At 33.4% G+C, this 13,826-nt stretch overlaps 1 protein-coding gene across 1 annotated transcript; it reads right to left on the bottom strand.

Moving 5' to 3' along the window:
- Positions 1–10: 10 nt before the first annotated feature.
- On the bottom strand, positions 11–2,721 carry LOC140865491 (uncharacterized). The gene is made up of 3 exons (XM_073270152.1): positions 2,104–2,721; positions 1,020–1,461; positions 11–477 (listed from the first exon to the last, which is right to left on the bottom strand). The coding sequence occupies exons 1-2, from the start codon at positions 2,565–2,567 to the stop codon at positions 1,023–1,025; spliced, it is 903 nt and encodes a 300-aa protein (XP_073126253.1). The 5' UTR covers positions 2,568–2,721; the 3' UTR covers positions 11–477; positions 1,020–1,022.
- Between the last annotated feature and the right edge of the window lie 11,105 nt (positions 2,722–13,826).

Here is a 13,826-nt window from a genome sequence, read left to right as displayed (position 1 = left end):
TCGACATAATTGAGGCAATGGCAATTCTACTCTTTTTGAATGTATTCTGGAGCTTGGTGATCATGGAATGACTGAGCATAAGAAAAATTTGTTCCCAATAGATTCAAAACGACTAATCATACACTTAACAATGGACTCTCGTCTTGACATTTCGAATGCATATATTGAGGATGGCAGTTAGTAGTTGATGAATGCATGCTGGAAATAGTACAACCTTCTTAGAATCTCGACCCTGAGGGTTGGCTTGAAATCATGCATGTTAATCAAGTCGTCTACAGGCTGTGGTATCCAAGGCATACGAAAAGTTTCATAGCAGGTTTGTCTTACTTAACGCCTCCATCATGCACGCCACTTTATAAATACCAACTGTGTGATAATCTTGGTCACTCATTCACCTTTAAAAGCATCTCAAGTTACTGACCTCCCACAACCAATGGCAATTGGCAAAGTACACAGCAACCACAACCGATGGCATACCTGTGTCGTATATAAAAAAACTTACTTCTGCACACAGTAAAAGATGGAAACATGAAAAAATCCAAACAAAATCTAAAAAACCTAAACCAAATTAGATATCACAGGGCCGAAAGAATCAGCGCACCTAGTTCCTGCAGCATGTCTTAAATAATTACACAACTACGACATGTTGCAAGGGCTTAGAGACATCAAACAAGGTTGACCTGATTTTTTTTAAAAAAAAATAGATACATGACAGTACAGCCATCCAATATTTCATCAAAAGAAAATGTCACACACTGTTTCAATGCCACGTTTTTTTTACTTCTATTCAAGGCAACGATAAAGAGAGAGAAAAGTTTTATGTTTCAAAATGCTATAAACAGAAAGGAGATTATCTGAAATAATCCTCACAACTATAAATGAAATTTCATGTGATAAACTAAGAAAGAATTCAGTGTCATGAACAAGAATCAACAGAGCAAGGATCCCAACGTCAAGAAGAGACACCGATCATCAATTAATGAAACATTAAGTCACATGATGTGAAAAGTACAGCATACCATCTATCTCTGTATATTAAGCAAGGTCTTTGCTTCAGTCATCTCCTCTTGCAGCTCATTGCTTATGTATTTGGCCAAGATATCCTGCTTTTTCTTTTCCAGCACCATCCTTTCGATCTCCTTCTCATCTGGCAGTGGCACATGGGCAACAAATTCATCTTCCTTCTGTTTCTCCTCTCTCTCCCTCTCTTTCATCCTCTCTTCCTCCACCACATCCTCTTCCTCCTCAAATAATATATTGGACACGTTACCCACTTCTGCCACCTCTCCACTCTTCACCGCCCTCTTTGCTTCTTTCTTTATCTTTTCCATCTCAATCCAATCCTCCAGAGCTGCAGCCCTCATTCTTTTCTCTGCTGGCCCTTCCAACTTCTCCAATATCCCATCCTCATCATCCCTATAACCATAATAGCTTGCATCTATCCTTTTATAAATGTCATACCTGCAGATAATGTGCATGACCTACATTATCTCAAGTCCCAGTCACGAATACAAGAAAATAGCAAGGCAATTTCATTAAAAATAATTACACAAATTAGAAAACCCATCATGACTTTCGTAGTCCAAACGATTTACATCACAAATCTTCCAGTCGAGGATATGAATTAACACTCACTTAAATCAACAATCAAACAAGACAAATATATAGAATATGAGCTTCTTAATTTACATATCAAGTTATTCAGTAATATAAAGGCATATATGGCCAACATAGCAGTATGGTGTCACTGAAATTGGTTCCTTAATTTAACCATTCATTTGATTCAGAAAACTGTTATTTGTTCTGCAAAAAAATATACCAAATAAGTTTACTTGAGACAACCATCTCAGAAAGCGTAAACACTTTATGCACGTCATGATTGGACAGTGTACCCAATAATTTTTTTAAAAATGTAGCCTGCCCAAAAAAAAATCCCTTGGTTTCTAAATGTGCAACGCAAACAAAACCATTATCGTAACAGGAACAATATATATCACTCATCATAAACTCCAAACCTCACCCCTAATCCACAAAATATAAAAGAAAACATACAGAATGACTCAGTTCTTCATTCAACCAGCAAACTTTAACAATAAAAATTACCGTGTGCGCCTTTTCCGCAACTCAGGTGGCTTCTCGAACAATTCCTTGACACCGGGCAACTTCTTAGCCGCCCCAAAATACCTATATCCCGGCCCACGTCCACCAGGATTCGGAACGTCCACAATATTTCCATCTAAATCAGTCATCTTTGCAGAGTACCTCGCGTAATTCGCCCCCCCAAGCTCCACAATTCTCCTCTCCCAATGCGTTTTCTCTCTAATCAATTTATTGATCTCGTCGTTCAAGTCTCTGAGCCGGTGCTCTCCGAGGCCTTCGTTCTGGATTTCAGCAACTTTTCTCCCGATTTCTCGCATGATTTGCTGGCGCCACTTGTCGGCCTCCGCCAAATCGCGGCACTCCGACGCGAGATAGGGGCGGCGCTCTTTGGGCTTCTTCTTCTCCTCCTCTTTCATCGCAATGAAGCGATTCAGCATTGATTGAGCTTTCTCCTCGTTACGAGCCATGGCGGAACGATCGAATTGTCAGTGATTTAGGGTTTAGTCTCTGGTAAAGATGGGATTCGCCCTCGGGATAACGAAGAAGGAGACTCTCTCTCTCTAGGGTTTTACGATGAAGGATAATCCTACGGAGTGTTTGGGAAATCTGTCTATTGTTAGATCCGACCAAGAGGTTGTTTGATTTATTTTTTTTTTTAATCAAGTTTGATTTGTTTTTAAAATAAGTTGTTACGATATTTGAATAAATTTATTTCAGATAATAATTTTAAAACGTCGATATATTTGAGATGTTTGATTCCAGTTGATATTACTATATTTTATAATCAAAAAGATTATATGTATAAATATTGTTTTAGGATTTTTCATAAATTTAAACATATATTAAAAAATAAAATTATTTTATATTTTAATTTAGAAACAAAATTATGTAAAAAAAAACATATACGAAAGACATTATGGATATTTAAGATAATATGTAGAGATAATATGGATATATAAGTAAAATATTATTATAATAAGATCTTTTCTACAAAAATATAGGTGCCCATAATTTTTTAAAAAAAATTTATAAAACATCAAACAACTTATTTTGATAGTTTATAAGCTATTTGAAAAAAAAAATTAGAAAATATTTGGTATTATAAAATCGTTTTATCAACAAATTGACCAGAAAAGCTATAATATTATGAAGATAATGTAACAAAGTATACATATACAAAAATGTACGTTATTGAAATTTTTTAGAATTAATATTTAATGTGCGGGGATACGACGAGGATTTATGAAAATATGTAAGTATATTTTAGAGATATAAAATGTTAAAATAAGATTTTTGAAAAAGTAAGATCACTTTATGTTTTTTAAAAATAGCTTATAAGCTATCAAACACCTTATTTTGACAACTTATAAACTTTTTTAAAGAACTTATAAGCTAAGTCAAACATCCTCTTAAATTCTTAAAGTGCTTATTAACTATGTGAAACACCATGAAAGTGATTTGAGGTGTTTTGCAGTTTTTTTTTTCCTTTTTTTAATAGTGTAAAATTAAAATTATAGTTTGGTGATTTCACTATTACGTTTAATTAACTTTATCAATTTTTATCTCACAGTGATTTTTCAAAAAATATATTTTGTATGTTTTATAAATTTTATCTAGAAATATTTTTACATATGTTGTACATTTATACAAATTTTGTCATTTGTTTTTTATTCTTATTTTTTTACGAGTAAAACTTGTAATATTATTAATCCAATATAAGGTCTTTAATTACAAGATCTACTAACCAAATCGAAAAATTCTTATACTCCCAAATTGTAAGATTTTGGGAAGAAAAAACAAAATGCGCAATAAGTTTTTTATTCTTGTTAATCTTATATAAATCTTCACACATTCATGTTGTCACGCCCCGGAACCGGGCCTAGTTGACATTGGCGTTGTTTAACAATTTAACATTGAAACAACAAGCCTCGTAGTACAAATCTTGCCAAAAACCAGTCTGTTTCATAAACTATAACTGTTTTTACATAGAAAAACACAAGTGCGACAATGCGGAAGCGAAATTGAAATTTAAAGTAAGAAAAATATTTCTTCAACTTGAACTGATCCGTCATCACCAACCCCATAACATAATCTGTTCTTTGTCATCTAACTCATCTTCATTCTTATCTGGGGAGGGAGAGTAAATGGGTGAGTGTTTTGGGAAACACTCAGCAAGTGGGGGCCAATCGTACACACAAATATCGAATATATATACATGATACGAATTCAATAGGAGTCAAGACAGGAGACAAACAAAATACGAAACAAAGAATCAAGACATATCATAACCGAATCATAACTTATACATGGCACTGTTATTCATCTCGTTAATCCTGGCTACTGATCAGTCCCTAATTGTTACTCCTCTAAGGGGACGAGGCCTTAAACGGTTATTATAACCCACCGCATCAGGGCCTTATCATATCATGTTTTCGGAATTTCCTTACCATTTTTTAATTTGAATCCTAACAGTGCATTTCAAGATCTCATTGTATAACAGAGGAATCGTACAGAACGAAACATGAAACGAAATCAAAGGACATGAAACGATGAATGTACGATCGAGTTTTCAAAACAGGAACATCATTCTTTTAAAAATATATTTATTCATATCTTATCATAATGACCATGGGCTTTTACTGGTTTTGGGCTCCCTCTGGGGCCTTTTCCCACGCATGGGCTCCCTCTGGGGCCTTTTCCCTCACAGGCTTTTCCCAATGCGCCATTATTCAAATCAGAATCATCACAAACGAACATATCACATGGGTATCAATTGGAACGAAAAGGACATAATGAATCTGAACAAAGGCTTAGCAAAGGAATGCATAACGAATTATAAGGTACTTCAAAATGAAGCATAACAAAGGATTCATGTGGAACGAAATATATACGGAATCAAAGGACATAAAACAAACAGTGTACGATCAAGACTTGAAACGGATACTTGGTGATTTCAAATAAGAATAAGCCCAAACAAAGATTTTGATGGTTTCTTAGAATAATGCTTAGAGAATCAAAATTAACAAAAAGAGTCCAATAGAAACAAGACTCAATGATTTCCATCGAATTGAAACAAAGATGGCTTAAAGAAACAAAAACCCACTTACCTGATTCCCACAAAAATTGAAGTATATTGGATCTTTGGTCAGAACTCTAACTCGAAATTGGATGACACCTCGATCAGGACTTTCAACAGCACTCTTGCTCGACTACTTGCTTTGAACATAAGCTACTCCAGATTCGAAAATTAGGCAGAGTCTCGACCACTATAGATACTAAATTTTGTGAGATATGGAGAGAGCAAAGCTTGGGTTTGGTGTATCTAATTCCTTCAACCTTGAGCTCTATTTATAGCTGAGGTTTAGTAGAAGGTGAAAGGACACTCTTAATGGTCATAAAAGTCCTTAATCATGTCCATAATGATAATTGATGATGGGAGTTTCATGGTTTGTCCTTTGACTTTCCAACTTCTTGAGTTAATGCCAACATTAATTGAGATAATTAATCTTGCATAACTCTTGGTGTAATTACTTTTGAAATTGCATGCATGTAAATTTCTTATCTTTACACATGTCATAAAAGAATAAAATAATTTTGATTCAAAATATTCAAAATATAATAATTTTTATATAAACACACCGTCGAATGATGTGAATGTCAAAATTTAGATAATTTAAAAAATCAATGTTATAGAGATTAAGGATATTATTATCATTTTACTTAAAATTAGGTTAGAAAACAATATTTTTTCAAACACTTCAATTTTAGCTGGTATATATTAACTTTAGATTTTTTATTTACGAACAATACTTAATTATTTTTTTTCTTTTTTACATCTGATTGTTTGTAAAGCAATCACAGAAGAAAAAAAAACTCTCTCAATTAACACTCCCAAAAGTAATATCTAAGGCAAGAATACAGGATATTGTTTTAATTTATTTTTTTTGAATAATATTAGTTGTGAGACAAAAAAAAATATTATCAGTTTCCATAAATATATTTCTAAAAAAAAATTCAAACTATAATTTAAAAATGACTAAAGAAATAACTAATATTGTTAAAAAATTTATTATTCTTTTTAACAATATTAGTTCTTTCTTTAGCCATAATATCTTAAAAAAACACTTATTTTAAAAAATCTCTACAAAATTTAAACGGGCTTTATATCGGCAATAACAGATCATTTTCCAATAAGAAAACACATTGGAGGAGGGAGGCAGGCAATAGTTATTGGCAATTAAGTTGTGTTAGCAAATGTTGGTTGTTGGCCATGGACACATTAATTAATTCTTCTTTGGATTTCACAAGTGCATGCAAGCTGCACAAAAGTAGAACAAATTAAAGAAATATGCATGCATGGTGTAATATTAACATGCTCTGTCCGGGCCATGTTTAATTTGTTGCATAACATAATTGTTAGCCATGAGGTGTATACGTACTACATGAAAGTAGTTTACATTGAATGGTTCTCCCGATTCATTCTCACATGCATGAGGTCAACATATGTGAATTGTTCGATATATATATATATATATATATACGCACAGGGCAATATTAATGTCAACTTCTTCCTACACATGGTACCGAGCATGCAATTCGTGTTTTTAATTCCTTGAAAGATCTCGGTCCTGGCTGGTTAATTTGTAGCTCGATTCAAGAAGGAGAGACCTCATGACAATTAATACATCTTCAAATATTGGCTTATTTTCGTGTATTTCACTCATTTTCCATCCCACGTCAATAATACCACAATTTATAACTTCCCAACTGGCAGCAACTTCATTGTATCCACATTTAACAAATATTCTTTAATACAGGTCGGAAAATATATATATAAAAAAAAGTCAAGGTTCCTTGACGTCAGGGTAATAAATAAATTAATTGAGTCAATTTGCGAGTTTTTTGAGTTGACTCGACCAACTCGATAGATTAGTATGGATGACAATTGCTGGGTTCGGATAGGATTTTATGTTCGGTACCCTCATTTATTGTATTCACCCATATACACATCTTCATCTCCGTCGATTTTCATGCAACTTTCATCATTATACTCGTCGAAGGACTTCCAAATATCTTATTATCATCTATAATTGTATTTTTTCAAATTTGAATTGTTTCGGTAAAACTATGTTTATTTACCAAATTCTTAAGAGAATATTAAAAAAGAGATTAAAGGTTAAAAAATAGCAAACTAAACATCATAAATAACAAAACATCATAAATAATTTATTCCAGTGTTATTATCTTATAAAAATAACATTAGCTTACAATAATTTTCTCCGTTTCATCCAACTACCATCATTCAACAAAAGCAATTAATTAGAATAACATTTTCTTTAATATAAATAAATATATAAATATGTGTGTGTATTATATACATACATATATACATTATAATAATTTTAATTTCACGCACCCTAGTGTGCAGAATTTTCGTGAGTAACGTCTAAGACACGCTGGTGGGTCTTACTGTTTCTTTTTTTTATTTTAGAAATCACTAGTGTGCTTAGCCGTCGTTCACGAAAATTCTCTACAGTACTAGTGTGTGTGTGATCAAAATTAATATATAAATATATATTTAATCAGGTATTAGGGTTGGATATAGGTAGGATATTATTATCCGTCTCCATCTCCAAACCCGAAAATTCTCGTACCTGATTGCTCATTTCTTTAATCGTGTCCAAAGAATTCCTCCATATCTTCCTCCATTAGGGTCGGACATCGGATTCTTCATCAGATTCGAAAAAATTGTCAACCATAGATAAATATTTGATTAATTTATATTCGAATTTATCGAAATCTATCCGAACTCGAACATGTTCAAACTTCTGAGCCAAAATTATCTTCTTCGATAATTCGCGAGTCGATCGCGAGCTTTAGTATTTCATTAATATAATTAATACAATTATGTATTAAATATATATACAAGCCTTTTGAACAATAATGAGCTTCTAAAACTTCATTATCGGATTTAATCTTCAAGCAATAATTCAAATGACTCGAGAATATATTCGAACATTTTGAGTCAAACTTGAACTCGAACTTCATTTGAAATGTACTGATCAAATCAAAAATATTTAAATTTTTCGAACTTCGAATCGATCAAACTTGAACTCGAATATTGAATTGATCACAACGTGTACAAGGCTATCATTTAGCGCCTTCGAAATTCGGAGTCGAAGAAAATTCTACTAAAATCTCAAAATTTGGAAGATACGATATTGAACCAAAATTCAAAGAAGCAAAAAGCACGAACCAATATTATAGATTTAACTCAAATTCATCGATATATTAGTCTCTGTGTGGTTATCGGTTAAATACTTAATTAATAACGAATTCAAAACATTAGAGATATCAAAAACTTATTTCATTTGTGAATGTCATTAGGCTGAGAAAAACACATAAAATCAGTTTTACTCCAAAGAAAAAAAATCTCACCTTAACGTCTCGCCATCCGATCCGATCTAATTTTAATCATCGAGCCGAATAAATTGTGTTAGGTTGTGTTTGAGACAACTTTTAGGAAACAATTCTCCATTTTTTCTTAAAATTTTTTTAAAATTTTGTTGAGAAAAAATTGATAAGTGATTCCTAGATAAAAATTTTGTTGAGAAAAAACTAGTACGTGATTCCTAGATGAAAATTTTGTTGAGAAAAAACTGATAAGTGATTTTTAGCTACAAATTCTTTCAAACACTGCCTTAATTAAAGGTCATGTTCATCCAACCATCTCAGATCCCAAATCATATATTATACCGTATTACACTTCCAACAGTTCATTTCCATTATCCTATACCAACAATCTTCAATTACACTTAAACGAAATATTAGAGGCAAGTGATTTCAAACATTTGTTATCAAGTGAGACCATTAATATCTTGTATAATGCATTTACTTTCAAAAGCAAACAACTTGGTGTATGACTTCATTTATAAGAATTAATATTGGCCTTTTAAGTCTGTTTCACTAAGGTCTAAATGTTAGGTGATCACAAATATATAAACATTAATAAATGCCCCACTTGCCAAATAATGCCATAGGTGACTTCAACACAATTAATTTATTTGATCCCTACTTGAATATTTAAAAAAATGAATATTGTATGTGGTCCTACTTATTTTCATTTAAAAAATTATACAATTGATCAATAATATTTATCATGCAAGGACTTCATTATATCATATAACCAAATAAATTATTGTTAAAAATGAATAGGGTAAAGATAAAAATTAAATATACGTTAGTTTGACAAAAATAAATCCTATTTGGCAAACAACTTGCACTAATTCAACCTAATTCAACTTCTATAGTACAATACTGTTCACTATAATAAATCAATATTATACTCCAGATGGCTTTTGCTTTTCTGGAAAATACTGGCGAAAAATTTTCATGTAAATATGTTTTAGCAGCTGAGGAATACATGTGATAACGAAATTTATTTTTTGTTAGCATAATATATGATAAATATTTAATTTGGTTGCATGTTTAGGGGAAAAAATACATATTTTATAGTATTTTAATATTATATTGATATTTAAAATTCTACAAGAATAATTAATTGGTTTAGAATATAATATAATTACGAATTCATTCACGCTAACATTTGTGAAAGATATCGTGTTAGTTTAAGAATGTATCCAGTATGCACAAAAGATTAGCGGCTTCATATTCTATTTTTTTTAAAAAAAAAACAAGTAGTTAACAAAGTTTTTTCCCTAAAGTTTAAACATATAGAAAAAATATCATATATAATAATATCCAAATCTTATATTGACATTTAACATATCTATACGTACAACTGATGTTATAATATGTCACAAAGATATGATTACGTACGTGATATTTATCTAGACACTTCATATATTAATTTTATTATCAATATTTAATTAATTAAATTTTGATATGCAGTTTTATTTTATTTTTTCTTTGAGAAAGAGATTTTATTTTGCATTCGAAGATCCTCATAATTAGTAATTTATTCCACATTGTTTGAAATTCAAGAATCTTGCCGAATAATAATGACTTATAAATATGAACAAAATGAAAAATAACAAATAAAAACATATAAAGTTCACGAATCTTGAAATTTCTTGTAAAATTGTGCTCCCACACAAATCATTATAAATTCAATCAAATCGTGCGGAGTTTGAAAATAGTAGATGTGTAACAGTAATACAGTATTGAAAAAAGTGAAAATGTGTTGAGTATGATAAAATTCTAATATGAACATTTTGAATTAACTCTTAATTAATATCAAATAACTAGTTGATCAATAATATTCCATTATTACGTCAGGTAATTGTTGAAAAAATTGTTTGACAATTGTTGTTGGAATAAAGGTGGTGAATGAGACATTGATGCTCATAGTCCCACATTGGTAAAATGTGGCAATAAATGTCTACATATATAGCCTAAATTGAGACAATGGGTTGGGATCCCAAGGGGTACCCATGTTTGTTAAAGGGAGCGGACCTAGACTATGCTAGGTTCGAACCATTAGCCATACGCGCGCCGCCGCCGTCCGTCCGGACGGCGGCGGGCATGGGCTGGGCTTTGACATGATATAACTTTTTTGGACAAAAATTAAATAAATGCAACGCTTCAGCCTGAATCAGTGCGTCCTTTCAGCTGAACGTGTGCATCTCTTCGGCCTGAATCAGTGCATCTCTTCGCCTGAACCAGTGCACCACTTCGACTGAACCAATGCATCTGAAGTGATGCAAGGCAGCCTTCCAACGTCTATAAATAGACCTCTCCCCATTCATTCCAACTCGCTCATTTCTGAATTCTCTTTTCTTCTCTTGCATACTCATATCGAGTCTGAGTTTCTTAAACACTTGAAAGTGTTCGTAGTGCTTCGATTTTGTAGTGCTACTAATCGAAGTTGGAGATAGCGTTCTATCTTGGGAGATACTTTGATCAACTCGTAAGCACCTAGGCGGGCAAATTTGTCTTAAAGATAGAGAGTTAAAATCTCGGCTCGCTATATACTGTGTTGTTGCTTGCATGCTGTTGAAAGATCAATAACAAATTTAAGACAAATTTTGTATGATGGCTACTGATCCTTCTGCCAAAGTCACGCCGCCCTCTGTTACGCCCCCACCACCGCCCCCTGTTACGCCGCCGCCTGTTACACCGACTGTTGTCACGGCCCCTGCTGCTTCTAATGCGCATGCCGAGAGATCTGAGAAGTTCTCCGGTACTGACTTCAAGACATGGCAACAGAAGATGTTGTTTTACCTCACTACACTTCATCTTGCGAGGTTTTTGAAGGAAATGGTTGCTGTTCCAGCACCAAATGCTGACACACAAGCAATATCTACTTTCGATGCATGGTCTCACAGTGACTTCTTGTGCCGGAACTATATACTGAATAGGTTGGATAATACGTTGTACAACGTATACTCTGCAACCAAAACTGCTAAGGAACTGTGGGAATCCTTGGAGAAGAAATATAAGACCGAGGATGCTGGCACAAAGAAATTTGTAGTCGGAAAGTTTCTTGAGTTCAAAATGGTTGATACCAAGACGGTGATTAGCCAAGTGCAAGAGTTCCAAATCATCCTCCATGATATAATGGCTGAAGGGATGATGATCAGTGAATCCTTCCAAGTTGCTGCGCTGATTGAAAAGCTACCACCTTTATGGAAAGAATTCAAAAATTATCTGAAGCATAAACGCAAGGAAATGGGACTCGAGGACTTGATCGTTAGACTGCGAATTGAGGAAGACAATCGCAAAGCGGAGATCAAAACTGGTAAGATGCCGATGAAAGCAAAGGCAAACTTGGTGGAGCCAAACGCTACGAAGAAAAGGAAACATTTGGGAAATATGTGAAGCAAGGGAAGAACAAGAAATGGAAAGGAACATGTTGGAACTGTGGGAAGACGAACCACAAGGCCAAGGATTGTCGCTTACCAAAGAAGGACAATCAGTATCGAGCAAATGTTGTTCAACACAAATATGTGCCTATTGACTTGTCTGAAATAGATCTGTCAGCAGTAGTCTTCGAGGCTAACATGGTTGATCATCCTAGAGAATGGTATATCGACACTGGAGCAACACGACGTGTTTGTGCTGACAAGGAGTTATTCTCGAAGTATACTCCTATAAGTGGAAGACAACTCTATATGAGTAACAATGCGACTTCCAACATCATTGGCTTAGGCAAAGTAGTGATCAAGATGACTTTGGGAAAGGAGCTTAATCTCATCGATGTCTTTCATATTTCGAACATACGAAAGAATCTTGTGTCGGGCTCTAGACTGGTTAAGGCCGGATTTAGAATAGTGTTTGAAGCCGGCAAAGTTGTAATCATGAAAAATGGACAGTTCCTAGGAAAAGGTTATATTGAAAAAGGACTGTTCAAGATGAATGTAATGACTGTACTTCGCGAGTTTGAAAATAATAAAGTTAAAGCTTTGAATTATTTGGTTGAATGTTCTAATTTGGCATACTAGATTAGGACATGTAAACTTCAACACTTTGAGAAAACTCGGAAAATTAAATCTTATTCCAAAGACTAAGATTGATTCAAACTAAAAATGTGAAGTATGTGTTGAAGCTAAATTAACAAAATTACCTTTTCACACTGTGAAAAGAAGTACAATACCTCTAGAGCTAATTCACACCGATGTGTGTGATTTAAAGTTTGTACAAACTAGAGGTGGGAAAAAATACTTTATTACATTCATAGATGATTGCACAAGATTCTGTTATGTGTTTCTTTTAAGAAGCAAAGATGAAGCTCTTGAAGCATTTAAGACCTATAAGAATGAAGTTGAAAATCAATTAGGCAAACGAATCAAGAAAATTCGAAGTAATAGAGGAGGTGAATATGTTGCTCCATTTGAAGAATTTTGCAATGAATCTGGCATTATTCATCAAACAACTGCTCCTTATTCACCACAATCTAATGGTGTTGCGGAAAGGAAAAACCGTACTCTGAAAGAAATGATGAATGCCATGCTAATAAGTCCTGGGCTATCCCAAAACTTGTGGAGGGGAAGCAATACTTTCGGCAAATCATATTCTTAACAAAATTCCACATAAAAAGAAGAATGAAACTCCTTACGAATTGTGGAAAGGACATAAGCCCTCATACAAATACTTGAAAATGTGGGGGTGTTTGGTGAAAGTAGAAATACCAAAGCCAAAACAAGTGAAGATTGGACCTAAGACTGTAGATTGCATCTTCATTGGATATGCAAACAACAGTAGTGCATATAGATTCCTAGTGCACAAGTCAGTAATTCCTGATATACATGAGAATACGATTATTGAATCAAGGAATGCTGCATTTTTTGAGAACGTTTTTCCTTATAAAGAAGAAAAAGAAAAGAGCTCTTCCAAAAGAGTTCATGAATTCACTAATGAGGAAACTCATGAAAGTGAAGAACCAAGACGTAGTAAGAGAGCTAAGATAGCTAAAACTTTTGGTCCTGATTTTCTTAGTTATGCTATAAAAAATGATCCAAGGACCTTAAGCGAAGCGTTATCTAGTCCTGACGCTCCGTTTTGAAAAGAGGCCATAAACAATGAAATAAATTCCATCATGCAAAATCATACTTGAGAGTTAGTAGATCTCCCACCGGGAAGCAAACCTTTAGGATGCAAATGGATCTTAAAAAGGAAATACAAAGCTGATGGAACGGTGGAAAAATACAAAGCAAGGTTGGTGGCCAAAGGATTTAGACAAAAAAAAGGGTTGGATTTCTTCGACA

This window comes from Henckelia pumila, chromosome 4 (genome assembly GCF_033568475.1).
Source record: "Henckelia pumila isolate YLH828 chromosome 4, ASM3356847v2, whole genome shotgun sequence".
Taxonomy (NCBI): domain Eukaryota; kingdom Viridiplantae; phylum Streptophyta; class Magnoliopsida; order Lamiales; family Gesneriaceae; genus Henckelia; species Henckelia pumila.
The sequence above is the reverse complement of the archived record's forward strand: the minus strand, read 5'-3'. Positions and strand labels throughout refer to the sequence as shown.